The 27,781-nt window shown below is 45.8% G+C and overlaps 1 protein-coding gene across 7 annotated transcripts in view; it reads right to left on the bottom strand.

Annotated features, from left to right (window-relative positions):
• Positions 1-27,781, bottom strand: part of AGAP1 (ArfGAP with GTPase domain, ankyrin repeat and PH domain 1) — a 303,821-nt gene that overhangs the window by 79,609 nt on the left and 196,431 nt on the right. For 5 of the 7 annotated variants that reach the window (XM_066322379.1, XM_066322380.1, XM_066322377.1 and 2 more), the window contains 2 exons: positions 25,466-25,634; positions 12,745-12,906 (listed from right to left, as the gene is read on the bottom strand). In XM_066322379.1, coding sequence (XP_066178476.1) covers positions 12,745-12,906; positions 25,466-25,634 — 331 coding nt within the window. The remainder of the gene's footprint in view (positions 1-12,744; positions 12,907-25,465; positions 25,635-27,781) is intronic. The other 2 variants (XM_066322381.1, XM_066322378.1) reach the window with 1 other exon arrangement.

Here is a 27,781-nt window from a genome sequence, read left to right as displayed (position 1 = left end):
GATTACAGCCTCCAGGATGAAGAAAAAAGGCAAATATTCGTCAAGGAGAGAGAGCTCACACCTTTGGGAGGAATTAGGTCCATCTGGTCAGCACTGAGCTGCGCTCAGCTCGGACACTCAGGCTATGGAGGGCTTAAATTAACCTGCTGCACTGAAGGAAATTAAAGGGAGCTCTGAGAAGAACTAGGGGATGGACACCAAAGAGCCTAGGGAGTCTTCCCTTCCCTTCCCTTTCCTTTCCTTCCCTGCATCTCCCATTTTTGCAGCCTTGTGCCCAGAGCCTGCAAACCTCAAAGCTGTCTCGTCATCATTAGGACGTCCCACTGAATGACTCCTTTCCTCTAAGCGCAATTTCAATGAAATAAAGAAAACAAAGCTTCCTTCTAGACAGCCAAAGAGGGATCTCTCAGCCTTTGGGGGGTCTGGCTCTTGCTGTGTGGCAGCATCTCAAGTGATCAGACCTCAGGGCATGGGTGTCCCTTCCACTTTATGATAAGGAAGGGACATTGTCCACAGCCTCGGGAGAGAAAATTAGCCTCAAGATGCTCAGGCACAGAGATTGGAAGGCTTCAGTAATTTTGGAAAGACCTTCATTATTATCTCCCTTATTTTAAGAGAAGACAAGTCACCTCTAGCTCATTCCCTACCGATGCACAACACTGGGCCATCATAAAGGAATCGTGAGAGGAGAAACGCAACAATAGTGCTTAAAAAACCCACAAAAGCACGTTTCCCTCCCAGGGAGTAACACATTACAGTGCTGGCAAAACAGCATCCTGCTCCCTGGAACTTGAAGGACGGCTGGGAAGAAAAGAAGCTCCCTTCCAAAAGAAGCTCCTTGTTTCCAGGAGGAATTCACCAGCTCCCACAAGGAGAGGACAGCTATTCCTACATCATTCTCTCCTGTGCTGCCAGGATGGTGACAGGCAAAGCTAAGACTGTGTTTTATAGGACCTGCAACCTCAGAACGTGAACTGGGGATGAGATCCTAATCTCCCTCCACACATCTTGCCTGCAGCAGGTTTAGGTCAGGGGCAGGGATGATGCAAACTGCTCCCTGAGTGAGCAGGGTTTGTTAATTTATCTCATCCCCCGTTACACAGACGCATCCGTTCCCTCCCCTCCTCTGCTCTGGATGTGAACATGCCCTGTGGAAAGATCAAGCCTGACAAGTTGTTTGAACACATAAGGACAACAAACCAGGAAAGAGATGCGAGTCTGGGATGCTGCAGGATGCCACCACATCCCAAGGCAAAGTAACTTCATGGCTCCTGCTGAACAGACCTACAGCCGAGACGTACAGGGAACATCCCTAATTCTTGTGGCAGAACGTTTTCACTGGGCAGCCTCAGCCCTGTGAGCCTTACAGCGTGTCACCCTCAATTGTTAGCAGCCGGGTGTACGGGGCTGTGGGCACTGCTGTTTCCCTGGCCATCAGCTCTGAGAGTGGAAAACAGCACGAAAGACGAGTTACGGGGATTCACCACAGGTAACTTGGTCATCTCAGGGAATTTGTTCCCTCCTCACGAGGCAGAAAGGAGATGGATGATCCTTTTGAAGACACACCCCAGGTCTGGTTCAATCCCAGGTCATGTGTTGGTCTGTTGGGCCAGTTTGCATGGGGCTCAGAGCAGCCTGGTCCAAGTGGGAAGGTGGACCAGGATGGTCTTCAAGGCCCTTCCAACCCAAACCACTCTGTGATTCTATGATTCACACTCTGAGTGGTTTCCACCTCCCCCTTCTGAAGCCAGGTAGATCATCAGGCACCTCAAGAACAGCTGCCAGCTGCAGAACCCTGGAGGTGGCAAATCCACCAGGCCCCTTCCCAGGAATGGAGATGTGGGAACAGACACGTGGAGCACACTAAATGAACACATTTTGGGTGAACAAGCTCCACCGTGGGCAGGTACGTACAAGTGTGTGACAAATTCTATTTAGATCAAAATGAGATGCATAATAAATTCACCTTAATTACACACAGGGGGGCAGAGCTCCACCCTGATCTAAGCATCAGCGCTGTCTTACTGCATAAAAAAATCCTCATTTAACAACATTTTGCTTTGAAATAGAGCCTGCAGGTCACCAGGCACTTGGAAAATAATGAATCCATGGCTTACTGAATCACTTCCTACTAAAATATTTACCTTGTGTTTCAAGATAGGCAAAGTAAGAAAGAGAGGAAGAACTGACTCTCTTCAAAGAGATGCTCAGAGCCAGAAAGATGTCTCGTCTCTACTCCTGTACTTTAACCTTCCGTCTGTATAACCTGTGGATAACTTCAAGCTTCAAACCCACTCTGTGGTAATTGAGAAGAGGTTAGGAAACTCTCCACTGTCAGTCCACGAGACTTCAGTGACAAGCCCTAATATCAGCGTTTTGGAGGGGGGGAAAAAAATCAAGAGACTTCCAGTATTAACATTTCCCAATTAAAGCTGAATAATTGCTGTACAGCAAATTGGCTGTTAATTGCATCATGCTAGGCAGGAAAAAGCTAAGGTAATGTATCCTGGTAATGTATGCCATGAGCAGCGGTGTCAGAAAGGAAGAGAAATAATGGCAGCAACACCAAGACTGCTCTTAATCAAAGGCAAAATCAAACATTTTCCTATCGCAGAGCCCCAGAGCTGAAAAGCAAAGCTCTTAAAACACAAAGCTCTGTCTTTCAGAGGTGTCAGGTGGCGTAAACGCCATTGACAAACTTTTTTTTTTAAGTTTTCAAGTTTCATCAAGCCCTCTTTCTAGCTCTTGGATAAATGAGTCAGGGCCCTTCACCAGAGAAGCCCCAGTGCATGGGATACTCCTGATGTCCCCGGCCCCTGGGTGGCACAGCCACGGCTGCATGAAGGGGTGACATCAACTGTGACAAATGAAGGGCCTGGGCACTTGAAAGGGGAAGCTGTCCCACCTGCAGGAAGGGAAGGCTGGGGCTCTGAGCTCCAGCTGGCCCCCAACAATCCCCAGGCTGTGGCCAGATCCCAGCACAGAGGCTTCTTTCACTCCCCGAGCCGTGTGCGCTGTGAGGCAGCTTTGAAGTGTTAGATTCCATAGGGAAGGAATACACCCCATCCCTAAAACCCCCCGCTGTGTGAAGTGTTGGATTCCATAGGGAAGGAATACACCCCATCCCTAAAACCCCACTTTGTGAAGTGCTGGATTCCACAGGGAAGGAATACACCCCATCCCTAAAAACCCCCACTCTGTTAAGTGCTGGATTCCATAGGGAAGGAATACACCCCATCCCTAAAACCCCACTCTGTGAAGTGTTGGATTCCATAGGGAAGGAATACACCCCATCCCTAAAAACCCCCGCTCTGTGAAGTGTTGGATTCCATAGGGAAGGAATACACCCCATCCCTAAAACCCCCGCTGTGTGAAGTGTTGGATTCCACAGGGAAGGAATACACCCCATCCCTGAAACCCCCGCTGTGTGAAGTGTTGGATTCCATAGGGAAGGAATACACCCCATCCCTGAAACCCCCGCTCTGTGAAGTGTTGGATTCCATAGGGAAGGAATACACCCCATCCCTAAAACCCCACTTTGTGAAGTGCTGGATTCCATAGGGAAGGAATACACCCCATCCCTAAAACCCCCGCTGTGTGAAGTGTTGGATTCCATAGGGAAGGAATACACCCCATCCCTAAAACCCCACTCTGTGAAGTGTTGGATTCCATAGGGAAGGAATACACCCCATCCCTAAAACCCCCCGCTGTGTGAAGTGTTGGATTCCATAGGGAAGGAATACACCCCATCCCTAAAAACCCCCGCTGTGTGAAGTGTTGGATTCCATAGGGAAGGAATACACCCCATCCCTAAAAACCCCCGCTCTGTGAAGTGTTGGATTCCATAGGGAAGGAATACACCCCACCCCTAAAACACCACTTTGTGAAGTGCTGGATTCCATAGGGAAGGAATACACCCCATCCCTGAAACCCCCACTCTGTGAAGTGTTGGATTCCATAGGGAAGGAATACACCCCATCCCTAAAAACCCCCACTCTGTGAAGTGTGGGATTCCACAGGGAAGGAATACACCCCATCCCTAAAACCCCCGCTCTGTGAAGTGTTGGATTCCACAGGGAAGGAATACACCCCATCCCTAAAACCCCCACTCTGTGAAGTGTTGGATTCCACAGGGAAGGAATACACCCCATCCCTAAAAACCCCCGCTGTGTGAAGTGTTGGATTCCATAGGGAAGGAATACACCCCATCCCTAAAACCCCACTTTGTGAAGTGCTGGATTCCATAGGGAAGGAATACACCCCATCCCTAAAACCTCACTCTGTGAAGTGTTGGATTCCACAGGGAAGGAATACACCCCATCCCTAAAACCTCACTCTGTGAAGTGTTGGATTCCATAGGGAAGGAATACATCCCATCCCTAAAACCCCCGCTCTGTGAAGTGTTGGATTCCATAGGGAAGGAATACACCCCATCCCTAAAACCCCCGCTGTGTGAAGTGTTGGATTCCATAGGGAAGGAATACACCCCATCCCTAAAAACCCCCACTCTGTGAAGTGTTGGATTCCATAGGGAAGGAATACACCCCATCCCTAAAAACCCCGCTCTGTGAAGTGTTGGATTCCACAGGGAAGGAATACACCCCATCCCTAAAACCCCGCTGTGTGAAGTGTTGGATTCCATAGGGAAGGAATACACCCCATCCCTAAAACCTCACTCTGTGAAGTGTTGGATTCCATAGGGAAGGAATACACCCCATCCCTAAAACCCCCGCTGTGTGAAGTGTTGGATTCCATAGGGAAGGAATACACCCCATCCCTGAAACCCCCGCTCTGTGAAGTGTTGGATTCCATAGGGAAGGAATACACCCCATCCCTAAAACACCACTTTGTGAAGTGTTGGATTCCATAGGGAAGGAATACACCCCATCCCTAAAAACCCCCACTCTGTGAAGTGTTAGATTCCAAAGGGAAGGAATACACCCCATCCCTAAAACCCCACTTTGTGAAGTGTTGGATTCCACAGGGAAGGAATACACCCCATCCCTAAAAACCCCCGCTGTGTGAAGTGTTGGATTCCATAGGGAAGGAATACACCCCATCCCTAAAAACCCCCGCTCTGTGAAGTGTTGGATTCCATAGGGAAGGAATACATCCCATCCCTGAAACCCCACTTTGTGAAGTGTTGGATTCCACAGGGAAGGAATACACCCCATCCCTAAAACCCCCGCTGTGTGAAGTGTTGGATTCCACAGGGAAGGAATACACCCCATCCCTAAAAACCCCACTCTGTGAAGTGTTGGATTCCACAGGGAAGGAATACACCCCATCCCTAAAAACCCCACTCTGTGAAGTGTTGGATTCCATAGGGAAGGAATACACCCCATCCCTAAAACCCCGCTCTGTGATCTGGGCTGGGGAGAAAGCCAGCCCGCCAACAGCCGCGCCTGAGGGGGCAACTGCTCTGCTGTTAATTGGAACAGAACCTTCATTAAGCCCGAGAAGGAATAAAAGCACCGGCTGTGTCTCTTGCACACTCTTCCTCCAGACCCTACAAACCACAGCACCGCACTCCTGCCCAATAAACAAGAATGTAACTGTTACAAACACCTGCTGGAACCTCCAGAGTGTGGATGTGCAAAAAGAAGAAATCCACAAATCGGGAATTGCTCCCATGGGAGCTACACGTGAACATTTTGCTTTCTCAGCTTCACGCTTAAGACTTTACAAAACTTTAAATAAATTTAGAATTTACATTATTAGATAAACTTAGCTTATTTAAACTAAGATAAGAAGATTAATAAAAAATAAAAGCCCGCTGATTTGGGAAGCTTATTTATTTACCTCTTTAAGTTTCCCTTATTGACTCCTTAAATACAGAACGCACTGGGCTTATGGAATTTGTAAGCCACACTACTTGAATCGAAGAGTTTATAAAATGTCACATTCTGCTCTGGCAGTATTATGTCTTTCCTCTACGTTTACTCGAAAGCGCGTCTCTCGATTTATAATGCTCTCTGCAAACACGATTTTATTTTCAAAGTCCACGACCTCCTGCAGGATACTGTGTGAATCCAGCTCATGTATTTAATTCCTTGCAATTACTGCAAACATTCCAGATTAAAGCAACCTTAAACTGCAAACAAGCAAAATAAAAACTTCTAACACTTACACTCTTCTAAATACAAGTGAGATTACAGGACAGCCTCCCTGATGAAGAATTCCCCTTGTCCAGAGGTGTGATCATCTTCAATGTTGTGGCTTACATAAAAACGTTTTAATGTAATGATTCAAAATAATGGTTCTAATATAAAACCAGAGGAGAGAATACATTTTGCAGACTTCTAAGAGCTGTATCTGTCAAATGTCAAATGTCTGAGCTACACAGAACCATGCTGGGTATCCAGCCTCCTTCCTTGAGAAGTCCTGACTTTTGGAAAGTGTTTCTTGGACAGGGCGTTGAAGAATTGATGAAGACAACATTCACTCTCCTCACTATTCTGTAAGGTCAAAGCTCAAACTCCAAGAATAAAAATAAAATGTTTTGGCTTGAGGGTTTTTTTCCCTTTTTTTTTTTTTTTTTTTTTTTTTTTTTTTTCTCCTGAGTGGGGATAACAGAGAAGGTGTGACAACCAAGCCCAGCTACAGGCAGAAAAAGCACTGATTTACTGAACACCGCCAGACAATCAAATCAGATTAATCAACATCAGTAATCAGCAATAAATCACCTTTCCCCCCCTATTATAAAGAACATGCTACTTGCATTTTTACTTCAGTGTAAATCCTTCAGTGTAAGCCAAACTAAACGCAAAACATGTATTTAAACATCCGTAAGTAAATTGGGGGAAAACCCAGAGCTTTATAGCTCAGTCAAAAAGTTAATTCAGCCCCATGAACAATTCACTGGCAGACATTTGGCACTCCAAGCTGTGAGCAACATTAAGATCAGCATCAGGCTGCCAATGTCAAATTACCTGAGGATGCAAACTCATGTTTCTTGGAATCACGAGCAGGATTTAATTGCTGAATGCAAAAATTCTTTGTGTTTAAATCAGGGGGAGAGCAGAAAGAAGAGGATCTTCAACAAGAAAAGCAGCTGGAGAATTGCAAAAACGTAGCTCAGGATTTAAACAGCAGCACTGGATAAACAGAGGAGCAGCTGAAACTCAGCCAAGCTGTGCAGAAATGCCCACGGACCCAGAGTCGTCCCTAAACCAACATCATGGCAGAGTTTAAACCTCAGAGGGCTCTTGGTGCCACCACAGACACAAAGCAAAGAGAGCTGCTTTCAGATCTTTCGCTCTTTGATGTCCCCTCTCTGCTGGATGCAAGGCTCAGCGGGACCAGACGGCAGCAGCTCATCTCCAGCCTGGTGGTCACTGGGCTGCCAGCCACGGCCTGCACGGGCAGGAGGAAGGCACACACCCACAGGATCATTTAGGTCGGAAAAGCCCTCTCAGACCCTGGGGTCCAAGCCCTAACCCACCACTGAAAGGTGTTCCTAAGCACCACGCATTTTTTAACACTTCCAGGGACAGTGACCCCAAAGTTTCCCGTTTGGCTGAGATTCTTGTGGGCTGCAGAACAGAAGGGGTAAGCGCTGGGTCCTGCTGCTTCCAGAGGCTAACACATTCCTAAAATACCCAGGCGGACAGCACCAGCTGGATTGATGCTCCAAACCCCTTTTCAGAGCACTTGTTTATCACCCTTGCCCTCCAGGCCTTTACTTTGGGGAGCCACAGGTTGCAAAACCCCATCGTCCCCAGCCTGAACTAAAACCAGTTTGAAATCTCAAGTCCTGCAGGATCAGCAATCCAAAAAATTACCAGTCTCCTGTTTCCTCAGACAGTGCTACACAGAATTTTTCAGTATTTCTGGTTGACTGGGCTATTTCAGTCGAGAGCTTGTCAAGAATGCCAGGTAAGTTTGAATACCAGAAGTTTCTCGGTACACAACCTCATGCTGAAAGAGGATGATTTTCTAGACATCAAGTGCTTTATAACTCAAGTTTCCTCGAAGTATGTTGAGAAAGCAAAGGCAGTAATAAGTTGTTGTTAGCAGAGTTTTACCCTGCTGAACTGCAATAGTTTCCCTCTGGATATACTTTGCCCAAAGCAATTTGCGCATCACAAAAAGGTATGAAAAGTAGAAGAATGTTCTCTTTCCTGTCCTATATGTAAGATAATGTAAACTGTGTGCACGTATCATACAAGGTGAATTTTATTATATTAAGCAGTAAGAACTACAGAAAACCCCAGGGTAGCTCTAAAGCAGGTAGGAAAAAAAAATAAAAAAATCTATATTTGCTTTTCAGTCACAATTTCCATATTTAAAAAGGAGGAAAAAGCTCTTCCGACCTAAACCATCTGTAATACGCTGACCAAAACTAATTCTGAAATTCCATGAATCTATCTGAAATTACATCACTGATCCTGGCCAAGAACTTGCCTATGGAATTCCAACAGCTCTGAATGCTATTTTCTGATGAAGCTGAACCATTTCCTTTTCCAAAGCAGAGCAGAAGGCTCCGTCATTTAATCATTCCCAGCGCTCAGGATCAGACAAGGAAGGCAAGCTGCAAGGTCTGCATTGACATCAACACTCCAGCGACCTCTCACACCCCATGGCACGGTGAGAACTCAATTCTGCATTAATAAACCCCAACACCAAACTGTTAGAAACTCAGAAGACACCGGGTATTACAACTTCCATAAATTACAGCCGAGCTCAAATGGCCCGTACAAGCAATTGTACAGTGATAAAGCCTAAGTGGATGATATTTAAACAGATATTTGATTTACGGCAGAATTTTACATCATGCTGGAATTCAAATGACGATTTACAAGTCCAGAGACCAGAAATGCCTGCCCCATGCAAAGGGCTGTTTGCAGGGCTCTGTCAGAAGAGCCGAATGCTCAATCCCTCCCTCTGATGGTCTCAGGGCACAGAAGCCAAATGACAAAACAGGGCATTCAAAAAGAGAATGAACCAAACTGCTGCTTCGTGCCCAGGTAGGAAATTACATCCTCGGTCTTCTCCGAGCGATGTCTCACAAACCTCACTTTTGCAAGGCAGCTGCCTGTGGTTCCTGGCACCACAAAAACTTCTGATGGGGTTCAGACCCCAAGACTGGGGGATCTGTCTGTCAGGTTCTTCACAGACACACAAATCGCTTGGCAGCGCTGGGTTAAGGGTAGGACTCGATACCAGAGGCCTTTTCCAGCTGTAAAAGTTTTGTGGTTTTACGAAAATAAGATTTTCAGAGATTCTGAAATAGATTTACAGAGAAAGAATTGTGGGATGCAGAACAGAACTTTAACACCCAAAGAGGTCACAAACGGCTCCCCTGAGACCAGAAACCCTCCTGTTCCCCAGCAATGAGCAACTACAGATAATTCTGGGCGATTTAAAAACAACCAACCATCAAGGAGAAGATTTATCAGAGGAAAAAACATTGCAGGCTTCCAGTGGGATCCAGGAAAACCTCTGGGCCAATAGCTGGAGCAGCAGTAATTGTTCCAAATCTATCAATAAAGCTGAGCTGCTCCTTCATTGACTGCAAACACCAATTTCTTTCATGGGGGATTATAAGTTGATGTTCATGGTCTCTCTACCACCATTAGGGTGATAAACAGTTGAAACTACATCAGGATCTGACACGCAGATCAATTCTGGGTCCATAAAGAATCTGCACAAGAGGTTCCTGGACAGGGATTTACTGCCCCCAGTTTTTATTCTCTCTCGCTGCTAAAATTACTTCTGTCAAGCACTTACAAGAGTATGGAGGAGAAGGGGGGGAGAAAAAAAAAAAAAAAAAAAGAAAAAAAAAAAGGGAAAAAAGGCAAAAAGAATTAATTTTTCATGTGCTGCTGGAACGGCCTTTTGAAATTTCAGGAGTTTTTAAGGCAAATATGTTCCTGCATTGGAAATGATGCTGAACAGCAGGTGGGAGTGAGCTAAATAGTGAGCCAGCAGCACGAGCTGCTCACTATCCAGCACGCAGCAATTTGAAACACCAAACTAAGCTGTCGAGATTTTCTCCCAGGGCAGTCGCGGGCTTCATGTTACCAGCGCCAAATTATATTAGACATTTAATTTTAAACCTCAGGTACTTAAATGTAAAACCTTACAACAGTAATAGTCATAAAGCAGTGGGGCATTCCATTTCAGAGAATGGATTTTTCTATTTTTCCCCTTTAATTTAACCAGCACCTCCTGTTTTGTGGCTCTGCCCACTACAAAGTAATTTATCTAATTAGGAGATGTTCACAGCTGCTTGAAAGACAGAAGCCCCAGGAAACCAAAGGTCTGGTCTGGAAGACTTTGAAAAGTTCTCTGGAGCCACACAAAGTATTAATTTAATGTGAAAAAAAGGTGCAGAGAAAAATTGAATCCCAATATGTTATTTTGTCTACAATAAAACCATGTGACAATAAGCAGGCATATTCTCCAGTACATTGGCATTTGAATTCCAAAAGATGCTTAGCTTCTTGCCATACCTGCTGCTTTCACAGTATTAGCTTTTTATGACTAAAATTCAAAAATCTTTTAATAGAGAAAAAACCCCCAGAAATTAAAAAGGGTTTTTCATGCGTCAACTTGCCAACATAAAGGACACATCTCTGAGCTTACCCAAAGATGATACACTCAGAGCAATCAATTATTCTTGAGGTTTTGTAGGAGTTCTAGCGCAACACTTCTGAATCTGCTGACCCTTAGTTGCCTAAAACTAGTTTTTAATCCAATTTTCCCTCCATATTTAAAAAAAAAACACCAACCAACCTCTTAATTTTTTTTTCCTTAAATATGAGAACCTCTGCAAGAAATTATTCGAGGTAGGCTTACCCACAAGTACCCACCAGTCACCTGCAATTTCAAAATAAGTATTTCATAGGTAATTCTGGCTGTCGTCTCTTTTGAGCCAGAAGTAATCCCATATGAACGTCAAGCCAGAAAAAGTTACTGCACGTATGGGGGAGTGCAGAGCTGGGGTGGGAGAAAAGGAATTCATCAGGAATTGCAAACCAGCTCGGGACCAGCAGCAGGAGCAAAAGGCAAGCCCAGCAAAGACAGCATTTTGAAGTCAAGGGGACGGCAAAAGGCAGGAATTTAACTGATATTTCTACTTTTTAACATTCTATTTCCATGCTGCTTGTAGGAGTTCACAGAATTCTGAAGGGTTTTCTCTCCTGCAGCCTCATTTGGGACATCTGGCACGGGGTGGCACCTGCTCACCTGGCTGCAGGGGCGTCGAGGGGCACAGGACTGCAGCCTACAGCTCCTGCTGTCCTCCTAGAGCCAGCACCCAACAATCCTCATCCTGCCTCAGAAAAGCTGAAGGATAAAAGGCACAGAAAAGCCCAAACTTTGGCCCAACCTTTCAGAAGGGAAGTGAAGTTGGGGTGGATTAAAACGACGAAGCAGCTCAGGAAAAAGAGGCAGAAAATAAAATGATTTTAATTGGAAAACAGTTCAGCATCCATGCAGGGCAATGCTGCCTCCCCTAAAAGCTTAACCAGGAGTGGGTGAGCTGGGTGGACACAGAGGAGAGCAGGGTTGAAGCATTTAATTCACTGTGCTTCTTCACAACATCCCTGCCTTCCTGCAAGAAAATTCTTAGGCAAAATTTGGACCATTCTAATGCAAATTCTCCTGAAGGTGCTGCCCCCACGTTTACAGCTCCAGAAAAATGTCTGTGCTTTGGCAGGTGTGAACTTGATAGTTAGTGCCCCTCTGAAACAAGGTGATCATGATTTTAAACCCTCTGTTCTCCTCGTGTGGCACTAAAAACCTGACTAGAGCTGCTGGAAAACCCAGAGATGGTCTCAGGGCTCTACTCAGATTCAGACCTTATACAGACACAGAGATATATATGGGACAGGTGAAATAGTCCCCGTATTTCCCTAACTGTGCCCATCTTAGGGGCAGCCATCAGAAACTTTGCTCCCCTTTCCCCTGACCTATTCACCCTGCTCTGGTAGCAAATATCACATCTACCCTTTAAAAACAATTATTGCTACAATCTAATAATTCCAAAACAGCACCAGGAATAGTGTCTGCTCCTTTTGCTGCTGTTAAATGCTCCAGAGAGGAAACACTAAAGCTGTGCCCGGAGTGTGCAGCCAATGGAGCAAGAGCACTGCAGAGAAAGGACACGCTGAGGGAGAAGGTCTGGAGGGTCATTTACTGCTAATACCCATCACGCAGGGCAAGGAATCTGAGCATCAAGCAAACAACACACATTACGTGGCTGCTCCATCCCTGGGAGCAGGCTGGACTGGCCTTGGAGCAGCCTGAGATAGTGGAAGGTGTCCCCATCCACGGCAGGGGAAGATGGGCTTAAAGTTAAAGGTCCCTTCCAACCCAGACCACTCTGGGACCCTAGGATTACCTGAAATTAAAATTAAGCAGTATTGTAACTACACGTTGAAAAAAGAATCACAGAATTCTTTCAGGTCGCTCCGAGTCCCATCCAGCCTGGACTGAGACACTTCCAGGGCAGGCACAGCTTCTCTGGGCAACCTGTGCAGGGTTGGATTTCTCCCTAATGTTCCAGCTAAACCTCCTCTCTTTCAGTTTAAAGCCATGCCCCCTTGCCCTGTCACTCCGTGCATCGATCCATTCCCCTTTTTTCCTAATTCCAATTTTCCCCTCGGAATGCTGCGAACTCAGCACCCAACATCACAACGGGGTGGGGATCGTTTCATACTTTTCTTTTTTTTCCTTTTGAAAGCAGGCAAGAGCACCAAAGTCCCCGCTCACCCCCCCGAGCTGCAGGTTTCTTACCACTGCTAATGCCAGAGTTGGCAATGACTGTGGCCTCGCTCCACTGATCTGCACTGGAGACCGAGTAGGAGCGCTGGTGCATACCGTCCGGGCGGCTGTTGAAGGACACCAGACTGATCCCACTGGCCATCTGAGACACAGATGTGCTAGTAGTCACGTTCCCTAGGCACAAAGGGAAAACAAATCGTGTCAATAGAGAGGACAAAAGGGATTCGGCATCAGGATGGATGGATGGGGGTATCTCAGCGAGAGCGGCAACAGGGGGAACTTCACCCACGCAATGAGCCTTCCTGAAGCGCTGGAGCTGGCAGTCCTGAGAGCAGCTCCAGTCCAGCCAGGAAGACAAAATCACCGAATTTTTTCATGGTATCACCTCTCTCTGTTCATTCACCTTCTGGCAAACACCGTTTTCCACCACCCTGCTACCGGGCACATTCTCCGGAGCTTCTCTGCTTGTTAAGACTGCGCACAGAAAACCAATTTATTCCTAAAAGCCACTGTTTATACAACTGAGCCGACTGCAAGAGTTTAAAACAATGCAGCTCTAAATAACACCTGACACAGGTATGTCCCCCAAGAACACACTGATGGGGAGCAAATGACTGCCCAAGGGAGCAGTCTGAGAGACCAAGGGAAATAAACCAAACTTTCTTGGCCATTAAATCTTAAAACACCACCGTGACACGAAGCAGACACTGGACTGCCTGCAAGTATCATTCCTGGGGCCCGTCCCAGCAACGTGGCACAAAAAGGGACACACGAAGGACAGGCTTTACCCAGTAAACACTTCTGTATTCTCACCATCGCTGAGGCCAAGGACATTAAAACGCCGGGAGCTGTGTGAGAGGGGGAGTGACAGGGACAGGCTTCTCACCATAAAACAGGAAAAGTGGGATCTGGTTGAATACATTTTCGAGTAGAAGCAATTAAAACCTTTCCGGAAACTCGGGTTCCTGATGGCCTTACAACTTGCTTACAGGCCAAAACCTGCTCCATGGTTTTGGGTTCTGAGCACGTTTTATTCCATTCCTAGCACAGGCCTTGCATATCACAGGGCCACAAAGAATTTACAGTGCCACTTTCATTCCTCATGGCAGACTCTCTAAAGGTGCCCCACAGGTCCTCTATGGATTGAAGAATACTCTTAAAAAACACATGCAAAGGGAAAGGAACAGACGCAATATTATAACGTACCCTCACACTTTGCATTTCCATTGCACCTTCTACTGATGAGTTCAGAAAAATTAATGAATTAATTTTCAATGCTCCTGTGAGGTTGTTAATTATCTGCTATCATTTCCCCCATTTTTCAGAGGTTAAATGACCCAGGGCCACAAAGGAAGATTGTGGCAGACTTGAAAATAAAACCCAGATCTCCTGACTCCCAGTTCTATCATTATGTCTTTTCCCAGAGCAGCCTTTGGGAAGACAGCGGAGCTTAGTGAACTACTTTGTGTTTATTAGAGTTGGCATAATTGTCCCTTTTCCTCCTCCCCTCTCCCAAGACAAAATCTCCTCTTTAGTCCTTAACACAGATCCATCACAGTATCTGTGTCTTCAATGTACTTACTCAGCCCCCAAGAACTTCTACCTGGCAATCCCTGCTTTGCAGACATGAAGTACAGACAGAAAAACTCATTTGTTTAATTATGCAAAGTCTAAGGTGGGTTTTAGAACCATGTCAGGACCTCCCAAGGCATGAGACTGCAGAGCAGAGGACTAAATTGCAATTCAGTATTTTCAAATCGGAACAGAAAATGAAAGCATGAGCTGACAACAGTTGTGCTCCCTTTCCTTTTCTTTCCTCTTTTGCAAAAGAAATCTCCCCTTCCAAATCAGCTTCTGTGATGCTTGCTTTGAAATCCCCTTTTCCTCTGGTTTTTACAGTCCAGAAAATCTATGAATATTAATAAATTGTTTTGATGATCCACCAAATTAATGGGAATGACTGATGTGAGTGACGAGAGATTGAGACCGAGTAGGTTCTATAAACTTGAGATTTAGGCCGACATAGACACAGCACAAGCAGAGATATTTTTATGCTGAAATCTTCCACCTAACCCACAAGTTTCTGAGCACAAACATCCAATCACCTTCCAACCATGACGCAAACCCTTGAAAAGAGAACGTCAAGATTTCTATGCCATCATGTCCGCACCAGAAGCTCCACTCTCACCTTAACGCCATCTGAGGAAATTCCGCCCCACGCTGTGACACGAACCTGTTGAGAAGTGACTTACTCTGGGAGCCAAAGAAGAATTTTTCTTCCATTGCACCCCTCTCAAAGGTGCAGTGGAAAGCCAGCATAAAAGGGGTGCCAAGAGTGTGACACTTTACTGAATCGTGATGAACCCAGCCCAGCTCCCTCTTTCCTACTGCCACAGCCCGGTAAGCTCCATCCTGCAACCTCTATGGTAGTATTTATTCAGGATTCAATCCCACTCTGTCCAGGTGCTGCAAGGTATGGACATGACATATCACGACACGTCAGACCACTGAGACAGAATCCGTGAGTAGGTATCAGGGCCAGACTATAGAAAGTAAGCGTGTATTTCTTTTCTCCTCCATGTGTTCAGCTCTAGCACAAACTTGTTACTTAGAACCTTATTTAGAAATAAATCCTTATTTCCCAATCCAGTGCTAATTTTTCCATTTCTCAGTCCAACTGCAGGACATGGATCCCACACTAGGCACTAATGCTGCCATCCCAAAACAAGGACTGCGGCTCCTGCACGCTGTGTGTGCCACACAGAGCTTCTCCAACACAGTCTCACAGTTCTTCCCATCTACAACGGGCAAACCCAGAACCAGACCTGCCAAAAGTCCTTTAACTTCCTCATGGATAAAGCCTCGATAGCAGCAACCACCTCAGACTTTGAGCAGACAAGCAGGAGACAGTGAAAAAGAGCAGTACCAGTGAAAGTGCTGAAGATGTCCCTACCCCTGGCAGGGGGGTTGGACCAGAAGACATTTAATGGTCCTTCCAACTCAAACCATTCCACGGTTCTCTGATCCATGAAAAGCAAAGCCTGTATGTTGGGTCAGGCACATGAAACCTCTCCGTCCTGCACCTCATCCCTTGTCCACAGACAGACACCCACCTTCGCATCCACCCCAAGCTCCTGGCCTGCTACCTGGCCCACGCTGGAGCTGTGAAAGAGTTGCCTCTTCAAATGCATCCCACGTGCATCAGCTGGTTGCTTAAGTTGATTAGCAGGGGGCAGTTAAATTACTATGCTAATCCATATATTCTCAGCACTGTTTCCTTGATATGGATATGTGTATATGCTTACTGGGAAGCCTTGATTAGTTCAAGCTTCAATATGTCAAAGGCTCCAGATTCTTTCCAAAGAATAATTTTAGCTGTACTCACATCCCTAAAGTGTGGGAGCTGATTTGAAAAGGTACTTACCTCTACCATATGCTATTTTTCTTTAAACAATTTGCATTTCAAAGGGAATATGGCATTTATATTTGAATGAATATCAGTATGTTGCCAGAACTTGTCTCAAATGAGCGAAAAAAAAGATGCTGGTCTCCTATTGAACAAAAATGTTTTCATCTACCAAAGGAGCATCAAAGAAAGAGTTCCTCTTTCTAGCTCTAGACAGCTTTATTAAAACTATCTTTTCTGATGTTATAAAACACCCCGTTACGGCCGGGCTTACAAAACGTTCAAACAATTAAGCCCCACAAAACCTACCCAAATTAAGATTCAAGGTAATTTCCAGGTTTGGCCACTGCTCAGCAGACGAGCCCCTTAGAAAAGTGAGCGTGCTCACACAAAATCCCATTTAAATACCCATTTATTCTGTGTAAATCGCTGCAAAGAACAGGTGGAGGCAGGAGGAATTAAGCCGAGGAGTGTGGAGAAGCTGAGGGAAAACACACACTGGGGGCAGGAGGAGAACAAGGGAGTCACTCTGGCTCCTCACACACAGCCCTCTCAGATTTCCAAAACAACAGAGCAGAAATGCAAGACTCAGAAATGAAATAAGAATAACCAGGACACCCACAAACACAGGACCGGACGAGATGTGAACAGCGTGTGTCTACCAGGTAAAAGCCAAAAGGTAAAGGGTCTATTGTAAAAACTGTAATAAAATATGCAATTAAGGTTAAAAGAAATGCTGTCTTACATGCATGCAGTGTCCCGTCCAACAAAAAATAATCCACTCACGGATTTGGTCATGTTTGCTCCTGCAATGGAACAGTATGAGGGATAGCACGTCTGCAATCTCTCTTTTGCTGGTTTTTAACTTAATAATCCTGTGAATCATCACAGGTTAGTGGAACAGACACCTCATTCCAAGCCTTCACCAACTACACCACCCACTAATTACGAATACAGAACGAACATAATTCACAAGTAGACCCTGAGAAGCGAGATTCAAGCGACACAGACGATACTGGGCACAAATGACTTCCATTCCCCACTGCAGGCACATCCGTGATTTCCTCCAAACAAATCAGCTACCAGAAGTTACATTCACAAGTGCAACTAATATACTCCTGGATTTATGAGGTGAGCAGCCAGTGCAGGAGTTGTGAAGCAGAACTGTATTTTTCCATGAAGCAGCAGCGAATGAGACTCGCAGGGGGCTGCACAGAAAGACTGGATCAGATAAACTGCAGCCCTACTGCTCTGCTTTCACCATGTTTGTTTCATTTGTGCCAAGCTGCTCATGCTCATGACGAGCTTCTCTTCCAAAAAAAAAAAAAAAAAAAAAAAAAAGGAAATAAAATAAACCTCTTAAGGCCAGAGGGCCGTGCTCACCAGCTGTTAGAACTAATGAAAAATACATTAGAGTTGTGGGTCAGGAAATCCTGACTCCTGATATCAGAGGGTTAATTGTTTCAAATCATGTTGGGTCAATTTGTGTTGCAGGAATTCTGGCTATTCTTGAAATGCCCTCTAATTCAGCAGCACTGTCAAGTGGGTTAGATTGGCTGCGGATGCCCCTTCCAAACCCACGCCCAGCACTGCCCCCTCGAGTCTCTTCAGGGTGAAAAGAGACAGGGAGAAGCCTCATTGCTGGCTGCAAAAAGATGGGAAGCATCCCCTTCCCATCCTCAGTTCTGCATCACGCTCAGAATGAATTCCCAGAGCTGTGCAGAAACCTTTGCAGAGGACAGACCCTTCCTGAGAAGCGTCTGAGCAGTCCAGCTGTGCTCCCTGCCTCTCCTTCACCTATGGATAGGAACCTTGGGACCAGGAACGTTTGGGGATGGCTCTCCTGGGTTTCGTTAGTTTTTTGCCTCAGCACCCATCTTTTCCAGGTGCATCCTGCTTTCTGTGCCCACTCTGGAGACGGTGTGCTGCACTGCAAGCTGGGAAAACAGCTGCTTACAGCTCCTTGCCTCTTCCCGCTGAGGAGAGGCCTTGCCCAGGTGTCTGGCCACGTTCTCAGGAGACTGTGGGACCTGAAGAGCTCTGAATTTCACAGCCAGGTTCTTGAGGGGGGTAAGACTCCCTCGAGTATTGCCACGGGTTCTGTTCCACCCAGACGGCAGCGTGCAAGCAGCACACGGTCTCTTGCCACGGCTTTAGCAAGCATCCAAAATTACCTGAGGTTCCTCACACATCAAACAAGAACAAGTGAAAGGGAGGGCTGGAAACATGCCATTTTTCAGGTCCCTTCCAACCCAAACCATTGTGACTCTGTGACAAAAACCTTTCCGAACCACACTGGTTCCAGTGCTGGAACTCTCCCTCAACACGCCAACAAATCCCTTTCAACACTGTAGCAGCAAACTCGTTTTTGAGTTTCACTTAGTTTTAAGACTTTTTTTTTTTTTTTTTTTTTTTTTTTTTTCCCCCAGAAGCATTTACTTACTGGACAAAATTCCTAAGGACAAGCAGCTATTCCTAGAGGAAGTCCTTCCATGTCCATCCCTGCCGACCTGGGCTCGATTAGCAGCGCACAGACTGAGCGGGGTCAGTGCTAATGAACAAACAAGGCAGTGCCAAGAAATATCCTGGCAGTGAAGGACGTGGTGCTGGGAGTATAACGAGGAAAGCTATTATTCTCAGAGCATGCCAAAGCGACACAGCAAGTGTGGAGGAAAATTAAGTCATCAGAGGAGACATCTCTTCTAAAAGAAAGTTAAACCCAAGATCTTCACCGCAGGCTTCTGCTCGAGATTCCCGGCTATTTATTCTGCTGGGATCAAAGTCCGCTTCCCTTTCCTGGCAGGCATATTATTATTATTTTTCTGAAGTTTTAACAAATTACAGTAATAAATAAGATATGCTTGGCTTTCTGGGCAAGTCCTGATTGAGGTTATCTGCTTGTTCAGGGACTACAGCTTTAAGACCCAGAAGTGAGTGTTTTGCTGGCAAAAACTCTGCTTTGTGTTGCTCTGTGAATCCCGACAGGAAGCGTGGATTTAACTTTGTGAAACAGAACCGTCGAGATCCAGACCATTCTGAGGCAGGTACAGCAGAGCAGTGCAGGGCCCTGAGGCAAAGGATGTAAAACGCTCCCTAATCCCTTCGACTGTCTGCGGGAATTATTACTAATGGAATTGGAGGGGGGGTGGCGGATCCTACCTGCGCGCTGGATGGGGATGCAGAGATGGACTGGGCTAACTTTGGGAGCTTCCCAGAGCTCCAACCCTCCCCAAACCCTGCCACAGCCTCCTCGGGGTGGGACCACTGCTGGCATTCACCGCCTCTTCGGGAAACAGAACAAAGAAACTTTATTTTCGCAAAAGAGACAATAGATACCGATGCGAGATGACTTTTTTTTTCTTTTTTTTTTTTTTTTTTTTTTTAATAGCTATTGCCACTGTAACAGCAGCTAAGTGAATGCATGTCTGCAGTGTGAGCAGTTTTGATAAACAGCCTCTGCGGGCCACACAACGGGGATAATGTATCCTTAAGTACTGCCAATGAGCTGCCATTCTGCACAGCCAATTACTTCTGTGCGTCTGTCACTCAAAGGAAAAATGACTGAGCCCATTAGATCAAACCTTTGTCACTGTTCCTAATGCACTCTTAGGCCTCATTAATCTGAGGGAGCAGCAACACAGCCGCCGGTGCCTCATTGCCTCCCCCACAACAGGCCCACGTGAATCTTCTCATCTCTCCCCCAAGTGCACCACGTTAATCAAGCTCTCCTTATTACCCCGGTCCCTGTCACGGCGGAGAGCGCTCTCTCTCTTAAATGCTCTCATTATGGTCCATCTTTAGAGCCGGCTGAGTGGGGGAAAAAAAATTAAAAAAAAAAAAAAAAATAGAGGGGAAAAAAAAAAAAAAAACCCGAGCCAGAGAGAAAGAGAAGAGGAAAAAGCAAGTCCGATCGCATTAATATTCATGACAATAATTAGTATTCTAGGTCACTGAATATTCATGCTATTAGTTTGGTTTTTTATGGGTTTGCTGGATGTCCTGATTGCTGGAGTGTGGAGGAAAACAGCATGGTTGGGACTTTGGATGTCAACGGCAGTTCAATACTCCAAACACATTTGTGAATTATTTTTTTTTTCCTCCCCTGTTCTGTACATCAGCTTCAACCCTCCCGACGGCTTTAATACCTTAAACTCACGGGGGGAAAGCACAGGCGATCCTGCAGAGGTCTGAGCATCCAACCAGTTTGTGCTGTGCCACGTGGCCATCAAGACACCGGGATTTCATCGCCTGGACAAGGCAGAGCTGGGATTTTATCCACGGTACGGGGCCACAGAGGCACGAAAATTATCCATGGGGAAAGAGGCACGGATGGCGGGCTCCAGTCACCTGCCTGAAGCTCCACGACACATTCCTGCCCTTCATCCACCTCCTCATCGCTGGGGATTTTGCCCACCTCCTGAAAGGATCCTCAGATGGCTCGGTTTTTTTTTCCTTTTGTTTTTTTTTTTCCCCCTGAAGAGAAAAATCTCAGCAAACTCATTTTTCTCAATATTTAACTAATGCAGTCACTTAATATTTATTTCATTATTGCTAATATGTGCCCTGCTCCTTTTCTCCCATTATTAAGGAATATAGGGTACAAACAGCGAAAGTTTGCTTTTCTCTAGCTCTGGAAAGGGCAAATCCTAGTCCAAAGGAATTGGAGAAAATGACCCTGAGGGATCCCCCTCTAGTGGGACGAAAGGGAAATCTCGGATGCACTTGAAACTGGGCTTCTTTCCTCTGGAGCAAGCAAACTGCCCACTTCTCCTTCCCATTGCTGCAGCTGTGTATCAGTGAACCAACAGCAAAGCCACCCAGATGGAAAACTGACTCGGTGACTGATGACAAAAGCCAGCCACAAACTTGCATTTGTGATCTGTGGCAAACGCGTGAAGCTGGCGCTGAAGCGGAAGCGTGGAAAACGTTTGGTGTGAAGTCACCTCACATCCCTCGTCCTGCCCCAGAATCAGTGACAAGTGACTCCCAGCCACCAAGCTCTGGTCCTGTGGGAACCACACCAGGCCATCCCCAGTCACCTCCAAGCAGGGAATTCAGAGCAGATCGCACAATTTAGGACTCGGTTCAGCATTTATTTGCAAAGGCACTCAAGATCCACAGGCCTTGGAAAAACTGCCCACGCTGGCGAGCTCTTGGTTTGATAAATGTTTTTACTCATCCTCAGCCTGACCGTAACATCTGAATCCTCACAGTGACCCCCCCAATTAAAAAAGATTATTACATGACCTACAAAGAACACCGAGGAATTGATAGATGATCACAATTAATAACAGACAGGAACCTCACAGTGATAAGAACGTGGAGCTGCTGCTCCTGCAGCATCTGAAATGTCACAAGCAGTTAGCAGATAACAATCTTCAGCACACTTAACGATGGCCCTGGAACTAACACGTTTTGGGATTCTTCACATACTGTACAGTCACCATTTTAAAGGAAATTTAATAGCATCAAATTATTGAAATGAAGTGTTAATCAGGAAACAATTTATCTCTACACCATAAGCTATTTTTAGACGTGAACTTTCTACATCAGCGGCTCTTGCTACAGCTCAGGCTTTGGGTTGTTTGGAAAGGAGAAGAAATAAATGACTCCTGGGAAAGATTTCAGAAGTAAGTTCACCTTCAGGTCAAGCAGCTCAAATCCAACCCAATTCGGGAGTGAATGAAAGCTGGACACACTCCTGGCTCCAAAGTCAGGCTGAGCCAGCTCCTGCAGGGAAAAGAGACTGGCCAGTGGGATGGACACGACTCTGGTCCTGCTCCCAGACAAAGCTGGAACTGAGCAAGTCCAAGAATTACCCTTTTCTGAAGGACTTCCAACTGAGCTGCATCAAGCGGTGCCATGTAAATTAAATTTAAATTTCAGTTCCTTCAGCATTGTTTGTCATCATTTTCTTGGATTGAAAATACCACGGAAGTGACATAATTTTAGATTACAGGGAGTAAAAATCCATTTCCCCCAACTCACAGATTCCCAGCAAGTTAGGTTACAAGTGTGAGCACCTTCCCTCAAGCCACAGCTAACAACCTGTTACTCAAAGTCTATACAACACAAATAACACAACTAAAACAACTCTGCATCTCTCTGCATTTTCTGGGAGAAGCGGGCACACAGAATCCCGGTTCTTACAAAATGAACCCCAAATTGCACCTGCAAGAACCCAAGAAAAGACGAGTTTTCAAATCAAAGTCAACTTTTTTCCAGGTAAGGTGCTTTGCTTTGCAACAGCAGGAGCAGCCCAACCTTCTACTCCTTTCTCTGCCTTCTGACAGAGCACAGAAAATATTCCTTTTTCCTACTGCTGTTTCACTTCCAGCTTGTTCGCTGTCCCACCACGACTGTGACAATGGACTGTGACTTGATGTCAAGGGAAAAGTATTGTGCCACTGGAAGCCCAGCAGGGAAGAGTAATCCAGAGATTTTTTAAATTCACATATTATCATAAAGGCCTTTTTTTTTTTTTTTTTTTAACATCTCTGAAATGCCAACTCTCAAGGACTGGAACTGAGAAACTGGAAGTGAGTTTGTGCCAAAGGACTAATATTGTCCTTCACAAATTCCCAATATTGCCCTGATCAGCCTCATTCCCTCTATCCTGCTCACAGCACTGTCATGGGATGCACCTTGTGAAAGATCCTCTCCATATGGGAGGAAATCAAAGGTCAATCACTGATCAATCACTGAGGTCCAAAAATGCTTTAGGAGGGACGGGGACGAGAAGAAGGAGGATCTCGAGCTGCTCTGCTGCCTCACAGACCATCGTGGGAACAGAAGAGCAGCTGAACCACAAGAAGTAACGCTCAGAGGAAACTATCTGCTGAAATATGAACTTTAAACAGCAGTTACAGGCAATCCAATAGGCATTTAATCCACAGATTTCTTGGCAAAGTTGGCAGTGAAATCCATCCTTAGGGAGCAGCTTTCAAGCAGTGTTTAAGTGTCAAATGAAGGCGTCATCCAAGACAAGCAGCATTTAACTTTTTGGGGAAGAGGTAACGTGAAGCAGAAAAAATATAGTGAATTTATAGGCCTAAAAATCAAAACAGCAAGCGCTGATTCTTCCTGTTTGGTCCAAACCTCCTCCACATGGCAGGTCCATGTAGAGAAACCTCCCAGTGACAGCCATAAGTGCCAAGTTCAGCCCTGTGGTGCGTTTTCAGGGCTCAAGGCAGCACTTTCCCCAGCTCTAACAAGTGAGGGGGAGCTCTGAGGCAGCAGCACAGCCTGCAAGGGATAATCTGCAGCTGTCCTGAGTTGCGTGGAAGACAACTGCAGATATTCCAGGTGTCCTCCTGGCACTCCAGAACTCAGCCCCGAGTACTACAGGTCTCCCACCCATCAGGAGCTGTGACCGCTGTCCCTGACCACATCAGAACTCAGATGAAGAAGGCACGCACAGCTTGGGACAGTGTCCTTTTTTCTTTCTTTTCTTTCTTTTTTCATCATTCTTAACTGATCGGCAGCTCCTTTTTCTGGTTGTTTTCAAGCCAGTAACAAGCAGCAGACATCAACAGCTGTGAAGTCTTTCAGTATTTCTGAGCAAGAGGATGAAGAATCCAAGAGGGAGGAGAGAAGCTCCAACTATTCCCACAGTGTTGTTTGAAATTCACTATCTAAGTTTCCCAGCATTTGGAATTTCTGGCAAAACTGACTCCTTTCTGTGTGATCCAACCTCAGGCTGGCCAGGACACACACACACACACAGTGAGAGCTGCCTGCTGTAAAATGTCATGGAAAATTTCCCTCTGACCTGGCAATCCAGGCAGACGCCAGAACATGTAAATTCCATGCTACAAACCTTAAACTCTTACATATCTCTAAATACGTTTCCAGAAACTTGCTTCTGTGAAGCTATCAAGTAATTTTTGACTGTGTTCAAATGTGCTAAAAGCTGAAATAGCTTTAAACACCACTCAGTCCAGCACTCTGCTTCCCTAAATTAGGAAGTATATTGAAAACCAAAGCACTCCCCACACCGAGCCATTTAAATTATACAGTAAACTGGAAAGAAACAACCCAACCACAAATAATTTTCTCCTATTAACTCTTCCAGTGCCAAGTCACAACTTGAAGAAGAGTTTGATGAAATCATGGCTTCAGACATCTCAGGTCCCAGCCCGAGATCTCCAGGAGTGTCTGCTCGGTGGCACCACTTTAAAAATTCATTTCAACCAGTATCACTTACAGCTGGAAATAAAATCAACCTTCTCTGTTTTCTCCTAATAAAGGAATGTCTCCTAACAAAGGGGAATGTCTCAAAAAAGCAGGGAATTACACTTTGGCTTGAAGGACTGGGGGTTGGAATTAGATGACATTTAAGGTCCCCTCCTACCCAAACCAGCCTGATTCTATGAAGCATGAGACAGATAATTCTTACTGTCCAAGAGAAGACACCTGAAGGTCCAGGAATCCCAGGGTTGCTCATCCCAGTGGGTTTTGCACAGGGACAGGAGTGTGGGGATGGTTTTGCTGGCACATGCAAGAGGTGTCTACGTTACCCATAAAGGCAAAAGGCACTTGGCACTTTATGGATGCCATCCCAAACATGCTGACAGAACTTCCACTACACCATTATGAGTTTTGTACAAGCTGTGCATTTTACAAGATAAATTGTCTCGAATGTTTTCCCTTAATGCAATTTTTTAAAATCCACTTAGCTGTATGGACAAGTACTTCAGCAACACAATAAACGTCTTTGTTTAGAGCTCAGAAGGAGCTATAAACCACTTCCATCAATGAATTAAAACAGCTTTCCAAAGAAGAACCTTGCTGTTAGAAGAATGCATAATACCGAACTTTCCAAAAGAGGAAAGAAGGGCTGTGGATCTCACCAGGAAGCCTTAAAAAGCCCTTTCAGATCATACAGCATTTGCTTTTCCTAAGTATTAAATAAGAGACGGTAAATGCCTCCCGTATGTTAATTACTGTGAAATCATGTAGGGCTTTGGCAAGTACAAGGTAACAAACACACAAAGACAGACACTGAAGGCTACTCAGAAACTCAGAATCTCTCCTGGGGGACACATCAGCAGTCAGGGCTTAAAAACTTCCACATCGGTGGGTTTGTAAATCCCAGAAAGGCTCAGGCTGGAAGGGATCCTGAAGCTCAACTAATTCCACCCCCTACCATGGGCAGGGAAACCTTCCATGATTCCAGGCTGCTCTGAGCACCACCAGCCTGGCCTGGAACACTTCCAATTATGGAGAGATATCCATCTCTATCCCAGTTGTTCATGATCATTCCCTACAGACACTGGAAACGCAGGTTTCCTCCCACTTTTTTCCCCTAGCAAGGACATCTCTTACCTGAATTTGGCGAGATGTGTAAACTGCTCATGTCTTTGGAGAGGCCATTGGTTTTGGGGCTGGAGATGGGGGCACAGGCTGATGTGGCTCGGGGTGGCCTCTTCCCAGGGACCTTCACAGTGGTTCTCAGCAAGTCGATCTCCTTCCCGTGAACATTCTGCATATAATCCTGCAAGGAGAGGAAAAAAAAACCCCAAGCCAACATCAAACACGGAGTTCTGTAAGCAGCAGAATTAATAAACCTGGTTTCACGAGGCTTTAGCTCTCCATCCTCTGCCAGCACCCACCATATGGTTTTTCCCCTTTCTTACATGTTTCTGATAATCCCTTCCACACTTCTCACAATTAACCCCAAAAGTCTGGAGCTTTCTCATGGATCCTCCAACTACCAGCTGGATAAGAGGTGATTCACAACACAGCCACGTGTGGGAATTCACCAGCTAAAGGTCCCCGAACACAAGGAGAAGACAAGGCTGAGTGTCCCTCCTGTGCACATTCACTTGTGTCTCCTCTCTGCCAGTCTTTTACGCTCTCATCTCTTTCCCCCTCAAATTTGGCTGGAATGGGTCAACAGGCACCAAAGTTACAAAAGGGCCCTAGCAGGTAAGGTTTCAGCAATTCCAACGTTGTTTCCTTAGAATATGACACCTCCTGCACCTACACAAGACATCGTCAAAGGGAAAAAAATCACGCAAATTTCATCTGATTGAAGCAAACACAGGGAGCCAGAAGTGGAAAAGGCTTTTGCTGATTCTTGCTTGGAAAGCTCACAATGGGGAAATAAGACAGAAAAGCAAATGGACATGGGTGTTTTTATCAGAGGGCAAATTGATCCAGCACAGATATTTCCAGGAGAGATGGAGAATGTTAAAGCCAACACAACAAGCCACCAAAGTTCTCATCTCCTGGTACACAGGGCTGTGGTCACTCACATTCCAGAAAAAAATAACTGAAACTGGAACAACTATGAGGGCATAAAAAGCAACAAAACAGACTCTCTCTTAAAGGGGATGTGCAAGAGGGGCAGCACAGGAGAGTAAAATCAGGGGTGAAAAGGGACAAGAGCATTGCACAAAAAGATATCCTGGGCTGCTCAGAGAAGCTGTGGCTGCCCCTGGAATCCTGGAAGTGCCCAAGGCCAGGCTGGATGGGGCTTGAAGTAACCTGGGATTATGGAAGGTGTCCCTGCCCGTGGCAGGAGCTGGAATGAGATGAGCTTTAATGTCTCATCTAATCCAAACCACTCCAGGACTCTGGGATTCAGGACCCCAAAAGAAAAACAGCGATTTGAGATGGCTGGGAGAAGATCTGGGCTCCCACTTCACAAGAAATTTCCCGAATTTACCCAAAATCTGTATCACTGCTGCCACAATTCAGGGAGCTGATTGCTCCCTCATCAAGATTCTTTCACCTTTGGCAGTTTTTACAGCACAAATTTATTCTGCTCAAAACCCATCAAAAATCTGGACCAGCAATAATTTCCTCATAGTTAACAGAAATAAGTGATAAAAACCTCAAACTAAGCCATCATGGCAGCTTATTTTTTCCCAAGCTGTCTAAGAATTACTAACAGGAAAAGGTGGGGGGGGGGCCTGAACAATTCTTGGGGAGAGGAGACAGAGCTCTGCTGCCAAGAGAAAAACAAAGGCAATCCACTCGGGAAAATTCCTTTACTAGGTGTTGGAGAAAAAACATCTTTCATCCATAAATTAAGACCTTGGCGGAACTTTCTTGTTCGAGTGTCACTTCTTCACAAATTAGAATACAATAAGCAGAAGGCAATTGAGCATTTATTGCTTGTGGGCTCTAAAGTGAGGTTCAATCAGAGTGACTAAACCTCGGCACACGCTCTTGTCTAATAGTTTTATTTAATGTACAACTTGAAGTGGAGAAGGGCGTTTTGGACCCGATTCTGAGGGGTGGGTGTGATTTCACAACTTGAGATGTGGCAGGGTGTCATTAAAGGTCCTTTACCTGGGTGTAAACCAGGCTGAGGCGAGCCACAAAACCACCTGAGGAGGTGAGGGACGCTGGCAAACACAAAACCCAAAATCCACCCAAAACCCGCGCGCCGCGGCCGCCGCTAGAGCCAAGGGCCCAAACAACAACAGATGCCGGGTAGGTATTAATGTCAGCTTAAATATTTATGGGGATATATCAAATGTAAATAATAAAGGGCCTTTCATAATCTGCGGGTCTCCCCGAGGAGGGGAGGGCAAGGACCTCGTTCCCAGCCCCGTCAGATCCCCGCTCGGGGAACCAAAGTTCAAACTACAAAATGACGCCGGGGCTTCAGAGACGCAATGGAGGGTTTGA

This window comes from Sylvia atricapilla, chromosome 7 (assembly GCF_009819655.1).
Source record: "Sylvia atricapilla isolate bSylAtr1 chromosome 7, bSylAtr1.pri, whole genome shotgun sequence".
NCBI lineage: Eukaryota > Metazoa > Chordata > Aves > Passeriformes > Sylviidae > Sylvia > Sylvia atricapilla.
This window is presented reverse-complemented; position numbering and strand designations above follow the sequence as displayed.